The 20,408-nt window shown below is 40.4% G+C and overlaps 1 protein-coding gene across 6 annotated transcripts in view; it reads left to right on the top strand.

Annotated features, from left to right (window-relative positions):
* The window catches only part of unc5db (unc-5 netrin receptor Db), a 273,315-nt gene that overhangs the window by 128,137 nt on the left and 124,770 nt on the right, over window positions 1–20,408 (top strand). For all 6 annotated transcript variants that reach the window (XR_015776501.1, XR_015776502.1, XR_015776499.1 and 3 more), the window contains exon 3: window positions 18,187–18,330. Coding sequence is in view for 2 of the 6 variants with exons in the window: in XM_088077178.1 (XP_087933304.1) it covers window positions 18,187–18,330 (144 nt within the window). In the remaining 4 variants the exon portion in view is untranslated. The remainder of the gene's footprint in view (window positions 1–18,186; window positions 18,331–20,408) is intronic.

The raw sequence follows: 20,408 nt of genomic DNA, 5'->3' as shown, positions 1-20,408 counted from the left end.
GGAAAAAATGTAGCCTGATGATGACGCTAAATGAAAAGTGAAGCAATCCCCAAAATAATTACAATCTATCATGGCAGGCCATGAATGTCTGGACTAAATTATCACACAACCCATCAAAGAACTGTCAAGACATTACACCCAAAACCTCAAATATCAGCCTAATGGTGGCACCAGAGGATCACCAAAGTTAACAGAATTAATAGTTTGAAAATTATGAGAGTATGTTCCAAATTTTGTGCCAAGTTCAAATCAGCTGATACATTGGTCTCCCCAATTTATCGATCTGGCTTCAAATATCAGTTGTACATCATTTCATTTGAAGACTTGTTTTCGCAACATTGTACCCATAGACTACATAAATCATGAACATAGCCACTTTTGGTTTTTTGCCCTCTTTAAGTTTGAATTTTGGAGCCAAAAGCGACCATGTTTTGATGAGAGGCTGAGATAACCCTAATACTAGTGCCTAGCTTGGTCAGCACGGTGCAATCACAGTGAGGGATAATATCTACGATAACACTTAAGCTAATGCTACTTTTACTAGCAAAAAACAGGCCTTCAACTATAGACTGTACATAAGATGGACAACATGACCACCTCATAAAATTGTACCCAAAACATCTCTAGTGCCCCTTGGTGGCTGATTGCAATACAGGCCATGAACCTCAACCCCTCTATGTTGGTTAATGGGCCAAACTAAAAGATGAAAGTGCAAGTCAAGTAATTTTTTTCTAGAGATCTTTTCTGTTGTTTTAAGTATTTTTTAACATGCTGATATTTGTTCAAGTGTACTGTGTTCTGATAAGTTCAGTTATAATTAGTTATTTAATGCTTTAAATAGGAAATTTGATGACCTGATTGACAGTTGTGTAAGCCATTGGATGTTCTCATGTTCTATACTTTTCATGATCGGTAAGACAGGTGTAGAGCCAAGAACTTGATACTGTTGAGATTGCTACTGCGAAATCTCTGACTCTAAATGATATCCCCAGCGCAAAATTGCAGAGGCCGTATCCTGGACATTTTGGCTTCATTTTTGTACAGTAGGAGGAAGTGGAAACCTGTCATCCATCTTTATATATAGTTTGTGCTTAAAACTATTAAAATAGAATGTACTTGCTGATTAAAAGGAATATCTGACTCCTTAGGGGGACTTTTAATAAAACAAATTCTGAACAAGAATTTTTAGGCAACCAAAATCTTAATTAACATTCATGAACTTAAAGAGCCGAAATAGCAACAGCCAGGCTACATGAGCACTGTAAATCCACAGTTACACCACAGTTACATTCCCTAACCAACATTGTCGCTGTGGTAGCAAACTGTCCATCCACATTATCTACCTGTCACTCAAAGTGGCCATGCCCTAATTATGCATAATTTTAAGCCGTAATGAAATTCAAACAGGTTGGTTATTTAAAAATGTATACCCCGTACAGTTGTCATGGATGTTGAAAATAGCTGTAAAGACAAAACTGGTTTTTGTTTTTTGGTTTTCAGCCTGTAAACATGTTATTTCTGCAATAAAGTTGGGCATTTGAACATGTGGGTCTATAGGGATTGAGTCACTCTTGGAGCCAGCCTCAAGCGACCATTGAAGGAACTGCAGTTTTTTCAGCACTTCTGCGTTGGCGTCATTTTTCAGCTCTGGAGTTGTCAACTTGATTGTTGGCAGTAGTACAGTGTTAAAGACAAGGTTGTTAGATTCTTTGTTTTTTTCTGATATTGTGGCCTTGGCCTTGTAAGGCCGCAGAAAAAGTCGAGTTGTAATACCATGATTATTTCAGCCAATAATGTGTTTACATGGTGCATATCCTTGCAGAACGTTACCCATCAAGCCGCTATCTATACTTGCTTTTCCTATACAAGGTCACAGGGGGGCTGGAGCTTATCTTAGCTGACACTGGGTACAAGGCAGGGTACACCTGGTCTCTAGGAAATGACAGGACTGAGATATAGAGACATAAAACACAATGTCTCGCTCACATTCATACCCACTGGACATTTTAGTGTCAGTATTTAACCTAACCTGCTTGTCTTTGGACTGCAAAAGGAAGCTGGAGAATCCAGAGAAAAATAAAACGATCTTTTAACTTTTCAAATAACTGACACATGAATACCTTTGGTATTATTTAGGCATTGGAATGCTTGTGGTTTGGGGAAGCAGTTAGGGTAAAGCTATACAGATGGGGTCAATAGTGGCACAACAACAAATTTTTGCCCTTGGGCCACCAAGTATGTTATTCTGGCCATGTTCCTAAACGTGTTTCAGCTGCAAGTCTCCACTATATGATTTTGGCCATTAGCTGGTTCTGGAATACAATTACTAAATTCACTTTTGATGTCTCCTGACTGTCTACAATTTGGCAACAATTAACGGTTTCTGAGGAACAGCCTTCCCAGTTTTCAAAAGATTTCCTGGTTGATGTGTTTTTTTGACATTTGGAAAGTTTTCTGACTTTTCAGCAGTTTCTGAATCATCTGCTTCACACTTGAATAAAAACAGTGACAGGTGCTTTCATTAAAATCATATTCAGAGTATTTATGATGTGTATGATGCCAGTCACTTCATCAAAGGGGTGTTTGGACACATTTTTAGTCAAGTGAATCTGTCTGTTGAAGCTTGGATAAGTTGGTACAGCTGTCTAATTTCTACAGCCATCATTCATGCCTTAGTGTACTAATAACTGCTGATAGCTATCTGAGACGTGAGAGCGAGAGAAATATGAAAGGACCTATATAAAAAAAAGAATATTACCCAGGCTTAGACCAATATGGGATTAGGATTTGACTCAACGGTGTTTGGGGTGTCAGTCTGTAAAGCCTGTAATGGAATCTGCCTCACCCCGCCACGAGGAGCTGCAGCCAAAGAATTTCATTAGCCTGTCATTTAGCAGGGAGCTCAAGTGTCTCATGATGATCATAAGAATGAAAAACCTGCAGAAGAATATACAGAGTATTGTCAGGTTCAATCTACACTGAGAAAAACCGAGACACACGTATTAAACATGAACAGTAATGGAGTGTTCACATTGAAAGTAATCCAAATTTTCCTCCATGGTGGAGAGCTACAAGGAGAACTGTCCTCATTTATTTTCTATGGTACAAGTGAATCACTCTCAAAGAACTGTGTCAAAGTAGGATAGACACAGAATGAGACAGTGAGAACTGATACATTTTAACCTTATGCAAATGAGAGCAAATTCCCCATAGAAAATCCATAGTTATTTGCCAAAATACTGACAAAGAAATAGTCATGGTGTGGTGAAAAATATCCATGGAACAGATGGTCGTTACTGCAGACTGTTGGTAGCTCATTGACATTGCCCTCAAATGGTTGCTTGCTTACATGGCTTGCTAACACAAAAGCTACCTGCTACCATATGAGCATTCACACTGCCAAGAGCAACAAGTTAAGGCAATAATTTCACCTCTAAAATGTATTCACTGTTATTCGAGAAAACGTCACAACTGGACAATTTGTTCAGTTAAGCCATTGAGGTACTGACTGTACAGAGTTAAGTTGTAGCTAGCTTACAATATACACACCAAAGACTTGTTGGTTTCAACTTGTGATTTCTATTATTTAATATGAACTAACTTTTACTTTTTAAAGCTAAGTATGCTGTCAACTTGGACGTGATGTCATTTCTAACTCTGTGTGTCGTTTAGAGCTCCCCTAAAGCTGCATTAACTGACATGAACTGCTTTCCTTGGCCAAAGGGAAAAGTTTGGCACACTAATTGCTCTACTGTGTTTTCCAGATGGTTGCTTACTGTTTCTGTCTCTTGTTAGGTGCTGGGCAGGTAATGTACTCTGGGTACAGTAAATCAGAGTTTTTTTTCTAAATACAGAAACAATGACCTGAAAGATACTAATAGAGCTGAAAAGAACTGCACTTATGGATGATAATTCACTGTGAGTCTGTCACTGCAAATGAATACTTTGACTTTCATCCTCAAAAACCTGGATTGACATCGCTTTTCTGGTGCTGCATTTAGATGACTTTCAAAGGTATTTAAGCCTTTGAACCCTGTGCACATTGGTTTGATTTCTTTTTATTATGATTATTATTATTATTATTATTATTATTATTATTATTATTATTATTATTATTATTATTATGTGTAGTAGTAGTAAAAATGTGACGGTCACATCCATGTTCATATCCTGTGTTTTGACTTTTATTTTATTGATTGATTGACTGATTGATTTTTGCTCATTTTTTGGCCATTTCTTCTTAATTTGCTCATTGCTGTCCTCCCATGTTTTCAAAGAAATCAGGCCAATTTGCTTAGGTTCCAAAGGGTTCACAAAGTCTACCTCTATCATACATAAAAAAAGCTTAGTCATGTCAAAAAATAATAAATAAAAATGAGGACAAGTTATTAGAGTTCATGCATATAAAAAGAGCGACAGTTTATTTTACAAAATGCAAAAATGATGACCTCCAGTTTCTGATCAACATACAAAGATTAAAAGAAATGAATCTTCCAAACATCCTTTCTGCACTTCTTCAAACTTCCGTTTGATGCTACTCGCTGTAATGCAAACCAAGAATTTCACCTGATTAAAATTCATGTCAGCCTCGGGAGATTAGTAAACCGAGTGTAGGTGGGTTTTTCTCAACTCCATCCCCTGAAGTAAACTCCGTCCTATTTCCTATTGTGAAGAAACCCTCAGCACTTCCTCCCACGGTTGCCATGAAAACCTCCCTGTCTCGCTGAATCTGGGAGACGCTCAGCGGGGCGCCCGCGGGGATAGCAGACTGATCCCCTGGGTCTAAACCAGTCCCCTCCCACCCATATGTCCCGGACAGCGGGGGGAGCCGTCAGTCATCGATGCCGCCTCTCTCGGCGCTTCCCTTATCATGATTACTGCCTCCAACCCGGGAGCACGAGAGGAAATCAGCATCCACCTGACTCTATCAGGGGGAAACTCTTTATCCTTGTTTGTTCTAAAAGAGGAGACGTGTTTATGCTGTTAGGACTCGCGCGTTCTCCTTTATGTGATTTTAATTGAGGCAGTTAAGCCTCCCTTGGAGGAATCTGGCTATTAAGCACTTGGAGTTGCACACAAACATGTGCACGTATAGAATCCTGGTGTTCAGTAGTTACCGATGAATCAGAAGGAAAGAGAAGGGGAGAAAAAAATCATTGACCTTTCTTTCCAGCATCTGTGGAGTGTGAATGTTATCATCGGTAAGCAGCGGGCGGACAAAGCTTACGCCTTCGTACACTGCAGAGGCCCTATAAAGTGTGTGCATGGGTGTGTGTGTGTGTGTGGGTGTGTGTGTGTGTGTGTGTGTGTGTATGGGTGTGGGTTATAAATAATTAAATGTGTGTACATATTGTTATGTGGGGTATGCTGTGTGTGTTGTTCAGCCATCTGGGTATGTTTATAATTTGTTATTTGTACCGCCTGTATTGGTATTGCATGTACGCATATGTACATAATGAGATAGTGTTTGTGTGTGGGCTTAATAAAGGGATGTTTCAGTGTGTGTGCTTAGGTGTTTGTTTGTATGTATTAATGCATGTGCGTTGGTGCATATAATGTTCATATTGTGTTTACAGTGTGTGTTTTTGTATATTGTAGAAGCTGACATACATGATGTATTTGTTGGCGTGTGTGTTTGTGTGTTTGTGTGTGTGTGTGTGTGTGTGTGTGTGTGTGTGTGTGTGTGTGTGTGTGTGTGTGTGTGTGTAGTTTGTAGACCTGACTAAAGTAGATAAACAGCCTCAGTGCTCACCTGCCAAGTAGCCCAGGGGGGCTTGTTGGAGCTTTGTCGCGTGTGTGTGTGTGTGTGTGTGTGTGTGGTCAGAACTGGGTTGCCGGGTGGACGTAGGGTCGGGCTTGGCGCAACACCTCACCACCCTTCTAGCTACTCCACTGCTGCAGCCTTACCCTGCTTTTCCAGCATGCCACGTATATCTCAGGCTGAAACATAATGGCCTCTAAAGCTGGGATTGATGTTATCTTTGCCCCGGGGTTGCTTTGTGAGCCAGTTAATGGGGTTGTTAACCGAATGTGGCCCGGACAATACACCTCACACACACACACACACACACACACACACACACACACACACATACATACACCCTTTCACTGTGACTATAGACTCCTGGGGGGAAAGGAGGGGATATAAGTTATTTTTTCCTAGATATGATTTTATTTAGCTTTACCGCATGTTTGCTGCCAGGGCTGAGGCTGTTAAGGTTTGATTTTTTTTTTTATGAGGGAGAAAGGGACCCGTTGTCACTGCTGATGAGTCAGCGGATTTGGCTATAATACCAGAGCCGTCACAGGAGTATCGATGCATGCACTAGTGTTTTTATTTCCAATTTTGACCCTTGGGAAGGTGCTCGGCAACACTTACACAAGAAAGTGAAGATGCAGAGCGACACTGTTCAGTGCTGCATGATTTCAGCAGGACAAAGTTCTGGACTAGAGGGTTCATATTTTTTGCCCTTATTTGCTAGTTGAGACTGTAACAAAAGCTCCGCAGCTGAAGTCAAACAATGGTATGCAGTGTGTGTCTTTAATATAAGGCTACCAGAGCATCCTTAATGATCACTGCTTTCCTTCCATGCATGTTTTTTCTGCCTCCCATCCAGGTTGCCTGCCAGCCCATCCTTCTCCCTAGCCCCCTCCTCCAGCTATTCTTGTTGAACGCTGAGGCATTCAACAAGAAATCATATGGGATATGTAATCTTTCTAGCATGTTCTATGTCTGTCCCGGGCCTTCACCCAGTTGGACATACCTGTAATAGCTCCCAAGGGACTGAGCCTGAAGGCATCTCAATCAAATGCTCCAAACCACATCAACTGGCTTCTTTCTGCTTGAAGATTGTCAGCATCCAGACCTTTGAATCCTCCTACTCCATTGAGTTTGAGTTGAGTGTTTAGTCTGGCATCATGACATGAAACTATGGTTTCAGTAGACCACTGAGCACTGTGGGGGGACTTGATTTGCCAATTAGCACCAAACGTTGTCAAACAGTGCCCAAATACCAGTAAGAAAAAATAACAGCACTAGACAAGATAGGCAATGCTTTCAAAGTTTTGAAAGTTCTGTTTCAAAGTTTTGCCTTCAAAAAAAAGTATGTCTTCACAGTATCACTTTGCTACTCTTTACTCCTTAAACTCAGGTAAAACAAGTATATTGGCATTGCCACACATTAGTGCGGACTCAAAAAGATGTCAGACTCAGGTGGATACGTTGGCATCTAGTGAGTGCTCTGCAGAAATTGTATCCCCTTTCCCCAAAATCAGTTAGGGTGGAAACAATGTCAGACTGAAGATGGATATGGAGTGTAATGTGTTGACAGTTGTGTCTGATATCAGGCAAGGAGCAGTTTTCTGAGTACAATGCCCTGCCTCTAAACCCTGGCACAGGAATTTTGGCCACCTGTATCAATGACCTCATTATTTAAGTCATGACCCAGAGCTCGTAAGGATTGAATCGATTGGTAAATCCAGACTGTCAAGCTCAGCACCAGAATGAGCGTCAAGAACGAGATCTCAAGATACTCCACTAAGGATACTGACTCCCTCCCAACCCAAAGTAAGCAATCCACCATTTCCCAGGAGAGTCCTATGATCTCAGAAGTGGAGGTTCTAACCCTCATCCTGCTTCACACTCAAACTACTGAAGTACTCCTACCTCTCGTAGCCAGCAGAATTAAGTCATATGCAGTAAGTAGAGATGCAACCAAGGCCCTTTAATAGACAACTCTCCACACCTAGGTTGCTCCTCAAGATTCTGCCCACGAGAATGGCAAACAGAATTAGGCACTTAGAACGCCCACTTAGAACACATTTAAAGGAATATTTTGCAAGATGCCTCAAACGTCCCTCTCCCAGCAACGCTTTTCATGCTTTTTACCACAGATTGTATTTTGTCATTTTTGCATGCATTGACCATGGTCAAAAAGAGCATAAAAAAGTGGATCCAGGGGTGCCTGGTGGCTCAGTGGATAGAGCAAGCGCCCCTTGTATAGAGGTTGTGTCCTCACCACAGCGGTTCCAGGTTCAACTCCAGCCTCAGCCCTTTGCTGCATGTCATTCCCTCTCTCGCTCCCCATTTCACACTTGTGCTTTCCTATCGATTAAAGGCAAAAATGCCCAAAAAATATCTTAAAAAAAAAAAAAAGTGGATCGAGATAGAGCTGCCCCTCTCTCAAACTCAGACCAAACTCAGATCAAACTCTAAAACTAGGCAGTGCTGATCAAATCTAAAACAAGAATATGTCACTGCATTGCCTTTTTCTTGCCTAAGAAGTCTTTGCATCTTTCTACTGCATAGACAGCCCAGTTTTTTGGAAAGACCATCTTTCCAGCTCCTGGAGAATACACACAGTTTTCACTCTGGTTATACATGGACTGTGCGGCTCATAGTAATTGCCCCAGTACCTCAAACCCTTAGGTTCACTGTTTCCCTCTCTCCTCATTTGGCAGCACTGCACCACAGTATAGAAACAAAATGACTTGCACAAGCAGAGAGAATGAAGCAAAAACAGGTGTAATTTAGACAAATCCTGCACTAAAACACAAAGGAGCCTAGTCCTAATGATTAGAATTAATGCGCTCAATATGGTGTTGTAAAACACGTTTTAGAGATCACCTGAAGCAGAAACAAAAAAAGGAAGAATGTGAGAACAAACTGAACAACTGCCATACCCCCTGTACACACACACACACACACACACACACACACACACACACACACACACACCACTGCTGAATCCAGTTACAGAGAAAATACTGAAGTTTGTGGTGACTTTTCACTTGAGTGGGCGGACTTGATGTATCAATCTGCATTTAGCTCCCCATCCAGACACAGATAGAGAAATACAAAACAGCTTTTCCTTGTTCTTTGTTTGCGAGCCACTGTAGTTATAATTGCTGCTGTTTTTCCACCATCGCCGTATTGTCTCACTGCTGTTCTCACCATCTCATAACATTGCAAGATGTGTCCGTTGTTAGCGGTATGTTTTAGGTTTGTCAGGCTTGATTTCACATTTTGCAGGCTTGAAATTGGGTATCATTTCAAGGAGACATGACTGTGGGCTGGGACTGTCTCTGGTTACAGAGCTAAGAAGTGGGCACAGGGCCTAATGGAGTTGGGAGATAAAAGTTTCTCTTTTCTGGAAGGAGTAAGAAATGATGTGCTATCAAATATCTTTCCCCAAAAAGATAGGTGAAATAGACTCTAATGGCTCCATGCACATGCGAATATGCCTACATTTTTCTGTGCCTGTGCTTGTTGTGTGTGAGCCAGTTTTGCTGGTATGCAATATGAATGTGGGCAGAGTGAAATGGTGACTAATTTGGGGATTCATTTTGAACAAAGCCTCAGTACTTTAAGTGCTTCGGTTACTGAACAGAAGGAAGAATTGTCAGAGTGGTACCTGCAGGATTCTCCTGTCAGCAGCAAGTCCTGGTGTGGAAACCAGCCCTACTTTGCGAGCTGGAGCGGACGTAATGAGACCCTGATGGAGGATGACGCTAATGTGCTAATGCTGTTCTGAGATCTAAAGTGTAGTGTCCTCAGCTTTACTCGAAAAATTCAGATGTGCCTCTTACAGAATGTGTAGGTGGCACATAAGTGCAGGCAAGCACATGGGCAAGGCACATAAAAAAGAGTGATTATTAGTTATTATTAGGCTTTGTCTGATCTTCCAGTTTCAAGATATTTTTTAGTGATGATGCACAGTAGGTGAAAGTGAACATGATGCATGGCAATTTTAAATGCTCCTTTGCAAATTGGATTCATAAGTAAAATCTTCGATAAAAAGGTCTTTTAAAATCATAATCCAAGCACTATCCTGTTGGATTTTAGCATAAGAAAAAGCTTCCAGTGAACTTCATCAATTAAGGACAAAATGTATTGTAAGTAATAACTTTAACAATGGTTAATAATAGTGAAAAATCTGTTAGGATGATGTTAGTGTGATTTTTGGAAGAAAGCCCTCTCTCCTTCAAGTCATTATACTGTATGATTCATGTCCCACGGATGCTCAATCGATTTGGGATCTTGGGACTCTGGAGGCTAGGTAGATGCCTTGAGCTCTTTGTCACATTCCCTGGGCCATTCCTGCACCACACAATGGTTTGAGTTGCAAACAGCAGCACAGATAGTAACTATTGTCAGAACTGCTGCTACACATTTTCAAACTTTGTAATTCATTCTAATGCATGCTGAAAATTGACTGAAAGCTTCTTTGGTAGGCTAACTAGCAAACTGGGGTATCCCACCCAAATCTGTGTTCATCACAGAGTTGATAAGTAGGCCTAGCTCAAGAGCTAGCAAAGCTAATTCTAAACCCTTCATGCAAGTGGATTAACAATTTCATTGTTGTAACCTTGTTTTAAGCTGCCTTCTTGGCCAGGTCACTCTTGGAAAAGAGGTTTTAAATCTCAATGAGTCTTTTTTAACTCAATAAAAAAAAACAAATATGGGTAGTCTTTTTTAGTCTGCTAGTGGGCTGGTTGGTCAAGCTGACTACTGTGATAGTGGCAAATAAGCTCAAAACTTTAACACAGAAAAGTTAATGCTAACTGTTCCATGTAAGTGAATGGAAAATGCTAAAACAAGAAGCATCTTATTCTGAGAGGTAAAATGAAATAAAATCAGAGTTAGGTGCTCTATTCTAGTATGCTAGTTAGTCCCGTTAACTTTCCTACCAAGTGGGGTCCTTTGATAGACTCGGTAGTTCATTCTGTGGCTGGTAGACAGGTGAAGTGACGATAACATTGTTGGTAGGGGTTACAAACAGGCTAGGCAGAGAACAACACTCTAATATGCCAACAGATGAAGTGATTTTGTGTTTTTTTTGCCCTCATTATTTAATGTGAAGTTAGCTGGAAATGATGTAACGTAGCTTTGGTGTGTTTTATATGGAGTGAGTGCCAAGCCTGAATTTGTTATTAAGAAAAAGCTCTTAAATGTCAGTCTTAGGAGGCAATTTGACCTTGTGTGCCTAATTAATTTGGTATGCAGTTAATACTCCAGTCATAACTGTAATGAAACTCAACTCCTGTAATTTGCTCCTGGCGTTTGTGATGGTGGATTATGCTTATGCAAAGATTGGTTCATATGGATTCAGAGAAGTAGTTGATAAATATGTAAAGTTTTAAGTGTTACGTTTGAGAATAGAATTTGGTTTTGGGGAAACACTGTGTGTCATAAATCTACTGACCGATACAATCACAAGACGCTCACTCTTTTTTTTTTCTGGTCGCAGTGGAAGGTGAATCAAATAACATCTGCTCCTTTTAGTTTTTTTTTTCGAACACAGCCAGAGAGGTTTATCGAGTAGAAAAGAGGCTCTGATTGATGGTCGGTACCTGTCAAACCCACTAACTCAATAGCTACCATCATCATTTACTTGCAGTTGGCTGGAGGTTAGCAGCAATTTCACACCCTGCTTCAAGACATGGAAGCAAACAGTTGAAGGTGGCATCAAACCACCACATTAAACCATTTAATTCTTCACCAGCCATGTCCATTTGCACACCTATAAGGATAGAATGATGAAATTGCACCTGGTTGATACTATTAAAACCAAAGGATTCTACACGTACCACTGCTCAAGCTTTTGAGGCTAGTGATCAGGCCAAAGCAGAGTGGTTACATTTGGAATTATTTTGTGGCATTGCAAATGTAATGTTGATTTTATTTAATTAATTTTAGCATCAATGCAAAGCTTGAGACATTTGGGCTTTTATTCAGTAGTTTACTCCTTTCTGACATTTTTAACAATTTTTCCCATACATTTTCAGTAAACTAGCAGTAAACTTGCAGCGATAATTGCCAGTATCCTACCATTCACCACCTTAGAATAAGGTTCTATCTGTGGTCTGAGTGGTTTTTGAGATATTGAGCTTTAAAGTTTTTCCATACTGAAGATCAAAATGATAAGAACTTTTTGTTTTCTAAAAATGATGCATGGTAGTATCAGCACCTCATTGGTATCAGTAGATATTAGCTTTAAAATGAAATATCGGAATCAGCAAAGATGATGATTTCTTGCAAAAAGATGTATTTATTTTATTATTGACATGATGTGAACATGTTCAAAGTATCAATCCTAAGCTGAAGTATTTTTCCTATTTTGAACAATGAATGAATATTCAATACATTGAAAAGCATTGCATTTTATGTATGTCATCTGCTGGTGGGCCATCATGATAAGAGTATGCATATTATGACGTTAATTCCACTACAGTGGTCATCAAGTCTCTCACTTGATGATCACTGAAATTATGTGGGAAAAATATTTGTATTGGTTATCGGCCAAATAAGTTGTTATATATTGACAAAAAATCCAATATTGCGCATCCCTAATAGAAGGTCCAAAAATTGCATATGACTTAAAAAAAAAAAAAAAAATACCCCACATAATGTTTCTAAGTTGTCACTGAATAAGAATATATGAATATCTCAATTCTGACAAATAATGTCAGATAGAACCTTGTAACTCTAAGGTGACACATGACTCTATAATGTCACTGCTGTAAATGACTTAAATGGTGTGTTAACATTGAATTTATTACAGCATTCTATATTTCATGCCAACTATATGCAACTACACAACCAGTGGGTGTGGCAATTTTAAAAAGTCAAATGGTTCTTACATCAAGACAGCCAATCAAGCTGTAGCCAGAAGCAAACAGAGGTGCAGGGCAGACAGTTTTTGCAAACTGGTCATGTATAGTGGCCATGCACCGTAATATTGGCTTGAGAAAGAATAAAGATTTACTCTGTTTTACCATAACTTTGGAAAAACTCTCCATTACTTTTAGAAATTGGCGGAACTTTTATAGCAATTTGTTACAGTGTATTGGACTAACATCAGGAGCGTCACCCAATATCGATTTAATTCTGTATAAATCTGGGCTTTTTATTGCTTATTTATTGTACTGATATGATATTTCAGTCATCTCTTTTATTTTCCCCTTTGTGCACCAAGTGCTTTTACCCAAACCACAAATAGGCTACTTGTTAATGCCTTCCAAAATGACCTGTAGGGATGCTCCTGCACTGACTTCCCTGAGCATCATCTCATAAGCCATGCTATTTGCTGAGTTTTGGTTCAGTTTAGGCAACTAAATTGGTTAAGAAAATGTCAAGCTGCCTCTGCCTTCTCCAAGAGACAACAGTCATTATTTGCACAAGTGTAAGGATGCTTTCCCCAATGTAGGTCACTCTAAGTGTTGGCATTTTTCTGGTGAGGATTGTCTCTTTTTGTTATGTGAATGAATCCATTTAGCCAAGCTTCTCTGCCATGCTGAGTCTGACAGAATACTCTGCTGTAAGCTGTGCTGTGATTACCTATCAACCTGTTAACTCCTTTACAATAGGTTATTTCTTTTTCTTCTCAATTTGATTTGCTGGCAGAATCTCTTTGTATTGGTAGCCATATTTGCTCAGAACATTCAAATCGCCAAAAGATATTGAACATAAGCTCTTCTGTTTTTGAGTTGGGCTTGCAGCACGCACCCCACTGGCCAAAGTAACTGGGTGAACATTTCAACTGAAATGATTTCACAACTCCCAACATATTTTTTCTCCATGCTGGCATCACATGGGGTGAGACTGTCCCCAGCAGTACAGAGTTTGACAGGCGCCCGTGGCACCGACAGATTCCCTGATAATGGCTTCTTCTGATTAAACACAGACTTTGGGGTTGGGAACCTTTTTTATGCAATGACTGTTCCAAACTGTTTGTTACTATAGTCTGTAAATAGTATTTTAGATGAGATTACACCTTTTTCTTAGCTCCTTTAGCAGCAGTAGATTATGAAACGATCACAAATACATTCGTGTGTCACATTCTTTGAGTGGTTGAGAATAGATTGGAAATCATTCAAAAGCATTCCTTTTAACTTCATAATCAACAAATTTAGACTTTACTCAGCATCAAAAGAAATCCAGCTGATATGTCCGTATCTTAGTGGTTTTTACAAACAGGAACTGCGAACAACATCAGTTCCAATTCTGATTCCAATTTACACACACACACACTACAGTATATTAAACCATGTTTCTGAAACTTTTGAAGTGAGAAATAGGCAACGCATGAACAAAAACGTGTAATACGCCACCAGACAGCATCAGCTGAGAACACGAACAAACAGAACCTTAAGTCCCGGTGTTGGTAGCCATGTGCTTTTGTTGCCTAAATGTAACCACATGCTTTTTGTAGCATAATCCCACCATGTGCTTTTGTTGACATCCCTGCATTGGTAGCCTTTATGCCGCAACATCAACAGAAAATGCTCAAGGATACCTAGAGTGTAATAGGTAGATGTAAAAGTCCATTGACAAAGCAGCAATATGTTCCAATTTGGGATGAGACAACACATCAGCTGGATGAGAACATGTTGATGTTTTCGCCATGCAGGAAACAGTATGGCGCCAACCTCCTGTTCACAAACTTTCTTAATACAGGAACCTGAAAGAAATAGACAATACAGTAGCAAATTCTTGCTTTATATTTAATCAGTGCTGCCTTGTTCTACAGCTTGAGATTTCCTAGCTCTCTGTGTCTGGTAGAGGGCATACGAAAATGCGGAAGTACAATTGCTAGTCACAGCAACAGCCCAAGAGCCAGTGAAACAGCAGAATTAAGCAGAGAAGAGCAAGGAGATCTGGGTATTGGTAAGATGAATGGAAGTTTATCACAATTCATCCACAAATTCTACCCTTATTGTGATAATAAAAAGCTTGTCGAAAGCTGGCCTAGTATTCCTTTAACATGCCAAATCATGACATTTCTGAAAAGCCTAACTTATCCTGAAAATAAGATTATTTTGCAACCCCAGCCCCCCATGATAAATAGTGACTCTGCTATAAGCATGTAAGTGGCCACAGTTAAAAGCAGGCAGAGAGACAGAGGGTAAATGTAGCTTTTATTTTGTGAGTGACTTTAATGGCAATAAACAGATATTTAAATGAAACATCACCTTAAAAATGAGGGCAGGGCCTTTCAAGTGAGGGTGATAGAGTCAGAGCTCCCATATCCCCTCTGCCTCAGAGCCAATGGACCAGAATTTGGAGCTTGCCAGTACATTGGGCAGATATTGCCATTTTCTAAAAAGTCTAATATTGATCTATGGGGCTGCACTGCATTCTCATTTTACCTTTATTGGATGGTTAACAGAAGAGAACCAGATGAAATATGTGGAGAGAGTGAAAGATGACACGGGACAAAAGTTTTCCTCTTCTGAACTCAAATACATGAAGTTGAAACTTTCAAAGCAGAAATGATCCTGATGCAACATTTTAATGAAGCTCTTGTCATCCGCATCCGAGCTAATAAGCTTGACGACGGCGTTCCCCTCTTTGCTGGAATCAGAGCAGCCGAGACTTCATTTCAGCCATCTTTGCCAGTCTTTCTCGGAGTGATTCAGCCGGTTTGGATGGATTTATCAAGTGACTCAGGAAACGGCAAAGAGCAAGTAGGGGATTGGGGAGGAGAGCAGATCAAGTGGTTTACTCTAATGAGCCCTGTCAACAGTATTCTGCTTATAAACAAATAGGGCTGACAGATGACACAGTGGCAGCACTCGTCTCCGTCTCGCCGGCAAACCACCTGTCGACGCCGGTTTGGACTCCAGGAAATGTGTCGCTCCGTCGAGAAAGCTTACCGCCAGCTTTTCTCTCTCTCTCTCTCTCTCTCTCTCTCTCTCCCCAACAGTCTGTCTTCTCTCTCCTTGTCTTCTCTAAAACACAGGCTCACACTTTTTAGGGCATCATGGAAAGTCATTAGTCATTATTTTCTCCGCTGTCTCTCCTCCCACACATACACTGTCACTTGCCAGCTCTCTGCTGCTGCTTGAGAAAATTATGAATTATGCTTGTGTCTCACTCTCTACAGGAGCTGCGACTAGGAAGCACCAACCATAGAGCTGCTGCTTTGTTCATTCTTTCCCTTAAACGCAGCCGCTTTTTTTTTTTTTTTTTTTTTTCCCTCCAGGCCTGTCAATCACGATTTAAACTACCCCCGGTCACCGAACACACCGCGGTGCACCATATTGAGACGAAACCGCCTAATTTGTATCAGCTTTTCACAACATGTCAGCCGCGTTTGGTGTGACAAAAAAAAGGAAGAAGCCCCTTTTTTTCTGTTGTTGTCATTTAAACCCGGCACAGCGGAGACCGCCCGCCATGAAATGCTCTCCATTTCTTAATTTTAACACGAACACCAGCATGGATCCGCCGCCGCAGAGCCGCTGCCATTCACTCGGGTTTAATTGGTATTCATTTGGAAGTCTGCTCAGCGCTTCGCAAGCTGTGCAGCCGCAGTATGAGGCTGTTTGACTTCAGTAAGAGCATGTCAGATTAAAGTGTTATTTATCAGAGAGAGTGGATGCACAAGAGTCAGGGGTGGAAGGCTTTGGGTATTGGTCTTTCTGCAGTCCCCAGCACATTGCCTCGCCTTTAATCCAGCTGTGGGTATGAGGCCTGCGGGCTGCAGAAAGGCTCTGAGGAGCGGTGAGAAAACATATGGGACAGGCCCTAAGCCGATGACTCAGATTAGAAATGGTTGCTGTATAGCCATCTGAAGCTATATGACAGGGTGACAAACATTTCCAACTGAGGGCAGCGTGTTGCTTAAGAGGATTTTCAAATAGACTTTTTTTTCTTCTTTAATGCATTCAATAAAATATGAGTGTTGCTCAAAGTGCTGTGTTTGCATGCCTTTTGTGTTACATAATATGGTATATTGTCCTCGTGTCGCTCGCGCAGCAAGCCTACATATGCTGTTTGAAGTGGTTAAGTGTAGTTCAAATTATTAATGCTCATTCTGCTACAGCTGATTTAGCTCTCCTCTTGCTGAGCGCTTAAGATACAGTAGAGACCCCGCAGGGACTGTGTTTCTGCCAATTTCCATAGTGATGCTGTCAGAGCTCAGTGGAGAGGGAGAAAACACTGATTTAGGAAGTGTGTCAGTCTTTTCTTAGAATTTCTGCATGACTAATCCTGTAATAGCCATTGATCACTGACGTCAGCTTGTATCAGGGTATTGATGTGTGAGGACCCATAAATTTAGAATGCAAGGCTTTAGTCTTTCAGGGTTTTTTTTCCATTAACTATAGTTCTGCATGTGCCTTGAAACAATATAAAAACCTCATCTCAACCCAGGGTCCTTGGCCATACATTGGATCCTGTTTGAACAGGATCCGGCACCTCACATTGCCATGGTCGCATGCGCACCCAACGACCTGCAGCGAGAGTTTGGTGTCCATGTTTCGTCTCTCTCTGTTATGCTGCAAAACAAATCTACTTGCAGGTACAAATAAAGTCACCTCACCTCACCTCACGTTAAATCTGGCACTTCCTGTGTCACGATGAAAATATGTAAATAAAATTTTGTCTAATATTTATGTTATCTGTCCTGTTAATCTTTATGCCCCATTGAAGTTGCACAAAAATACCTTGTTTGCCTTTTTTAGATGCACTTTAAACCAGATCTCAGCAGAGAGGGAAAGGGAGAGAGAGAGAGAGAGAAAGAGATGCAGGTCACGCATTGCATGGAGTTGGGAATTTTGTGCGCTTTGCTTGAGCTGATGTGATTTGAAACTATGGTTTGAATTAAAAAATAGCCTGCCCACAGCAGCAAGGAGGAAATGGGTAAAATGGCAAAAAGACAATCAAGTTTGTTGAATTCCACAAACTAGCCAGCCAGTCGAAGCCTAAGCAGCACAAAAGTTAATTTTTGCTGTTAAATGGTGAAATGTTAGTCACACCTGTGGCTATATTGTATTAAAGATGGCACGTTGGTGCGGTGCTGTCCGTAGTGCTGAAAAAGGATGGAGGTACAGATAGACAGATGTCATTTAGCTCGCTTGTTCTCCATGATTCTAAATAGTAAATTTGCCCCTAATTCCTAGGTTTCCCCCATTGTAGGAACCTGGCTGAAGAGACAAGACAAAGAAGTTACGAGAGAAAGCTACAAACTGTTAACAGCTGTTTCTGTGCGTCTTATCCTGCTGATTATGAGTGAACAGAATACTCTGATTAATAAATCTATATAAATGTTGTTCTGTTTGTGAAGACAGTGCTGTTTTGGTTTGTTTAGTTGCAAGAGCTAGCACCCCTGCAGTCAAAAAGGGTGCATACATTGTGTATTTTGATGCATCATTTTCATATCTTGTTCTGCCTTGTTCCTCTAGGGCTGAAGGTACGTGAGGTGATGATAAACGTGTCCCGTCAGCAGGTGGAGGATTTCCACGGCCCAGAGGACTACTGGTGTCTCTGTGTGGCCTGGAGCCACCTGGGCACCTCCAAGAGTCGCAAGGCTACTGTCCGCATCGCCTGTGAGTATGACAGGGCCTCTGTAATCAGTGCTGTAGCAGCTGTCTCAAAGCCTCTCATAGCTACATCTGACAATATGTAACAACTGAGCAAGAAAGCTGTATGTGAAAAGTTAGTATTGTGATGACATGGAGGTGTTTCTAGAATTGATCTGGTGTCTTTGACCTTATTGTTTACATCACTCATAAATGATTGCTTTCAAAAAATAAATTCAGTTGGCCTGTACAAACTGCTCATTTTAAAAGGCCAAACAAATGTAGGTATGATTTAATACCTGTGCCGATATGCTAAGTTAGCTACTATGCAATTCAAATGTATTCACACCAAGACAGATTTAAGTTGACTAGATGCAGAAGGCTTTGGTTTTGTTCACACTGAACTGATTTGTTTTAAAGACAAGGTGAAAGTAAATGTCATGCCTTTTTTCAGCTACTGTATGTTTTATAAATGCCCCGTGCTCTGCTCTAGGGTTAGGTGAAAACACTATATGACAGAAAATGCTTGCTGCTTGTATCCAATTGTTTTTTGTGACCTACGGAATATAAATACAAAATGTAGTCACAAGTGGTGTTTCCAGTCTTCAAGTCAGCATGGACATTTAGAAGTTGAAAGCTGCAAAGGATTAAGACATTTGACAGTTTACAACGGCTGCATTAAAAATAACTGACAGGTTTTATGACAATCAGAAAGATGTTCATTCACTTAAGACCAAATCTGTGCAGGGCCATGTCCTTCGGGGGAAACCCTGCCACCCTCCTTTGGTCAGTTGCAGAAACATTTTGGGAACATGTTTAATTAGCTAAATTGAAAGTATCCACCAAGTCTGGTGAGGTTTGGACAAACTGTCATTAGTTTATGGCCAAATTTCTCGCCAGGCCAAGGACTTGTTTGGAACTGATGAGTGATGTTAAAAACTGATGAGCGATATTAAAAACATTTTTACACGTGCTGTTCAGCATTGTTATGAAATATATCCTACGGGTTTTGTGACGATAGGAAAACAATTCCTGATTTCTCATCTTTTTATTTTTGGCACCCCCTAGAGGTCAGTTTGAATGAAACTTTCAGAGAATGGTTCAGGTACTGATGTGGACATACCCTTAAAATTTTGTGATGATTGGCCTACAGTTGTGGAATTAGGCCTACTTATGTGCTAAGCCAGGTCCAAGTACCAAGGTACCAAGTTTTTTGGTAAAAGTAATGATATCAACAAGTTTTTGATCCAGTGATGATCCACAGAAAATTTGGCACAAATGGAATATGGGAATGAGATGTCAGCGAAATATTTTTAAAAATTCTAAATGGCATCAAGTCTAGTCAGAGGTCTTTATGGTTTCTAAGGCTTTTTTTTGTCAAGCAAATTAATATGGCCTTTCCAAAATGAATTTCCTGATGTTAAATTATAGCACCCCCAGGTTGATTGGCATCATTTTTGTTGTGCAAGATTTGGTCACAGCTTCCAATCATTGGTGAAAATTTCATGTTTTTGATGTGCTGTCTCACCGGAATTTTATGAAAACACACAAAGACACAAGGATTTCAGCCCCCTGGATTAAACCCCTAAAAATAAATAAAAGGCGAAAGCACCGAAAAAATAAAGCCTTCCGGTGTAGTGAAGTACAGCAGGATTGGCTGTCATTCCCTGGGGAAAATGAAAAAAAAACAAAAACTTTAGATTGTCCCCTGGAGGACCCAGTAGAACAGTATTATGATGATGCAGAGTGACAAGTCATCCAAACTGATTCACAACGTCTGTTCAAGCATCTTCTTTAACCCCTAAAGGCCCAGACAAACCAAAACAACATCAAACAACTAGTGGCAACAAAGATAGACTGTTGTGTCGCCTCACGTCTCCTGTGTCTCGGCCGAAAAGCTGCTTTTAAACACACAGCAAACACTACAGCCAGTGACAACTAACTAGCACGTAAGACTAGCACATAAGACAAAATATATATTTGAAAAATAGCCTCCCGGCTATTTCTGGCATTTTTATACCTTGTGTATTTATTAATTTGCAATGTCCCTTTAAAACTTAAGCCATAGCAGCAGGTGGCAGTAGTCTTTATTCATCATTCAAAAA

This window comes from Plectropomus leopardus, chromosome 4 (assembly GCF_026936395.1).
Source record: "Plectropomus leopardus strain MGB_pleo_1.0 chromosome 4, ASM2693639v1, whole genome shotgun sequence".
NCBI lineage: Eukaryota > Metazoa > Chordata > Actinopteri > Perciformes > Serranidae > Plectropomus > Plectropomus leopardus.
This window is presented reverse-complemented; position numbering and strand designations above follow the sequence as displayed.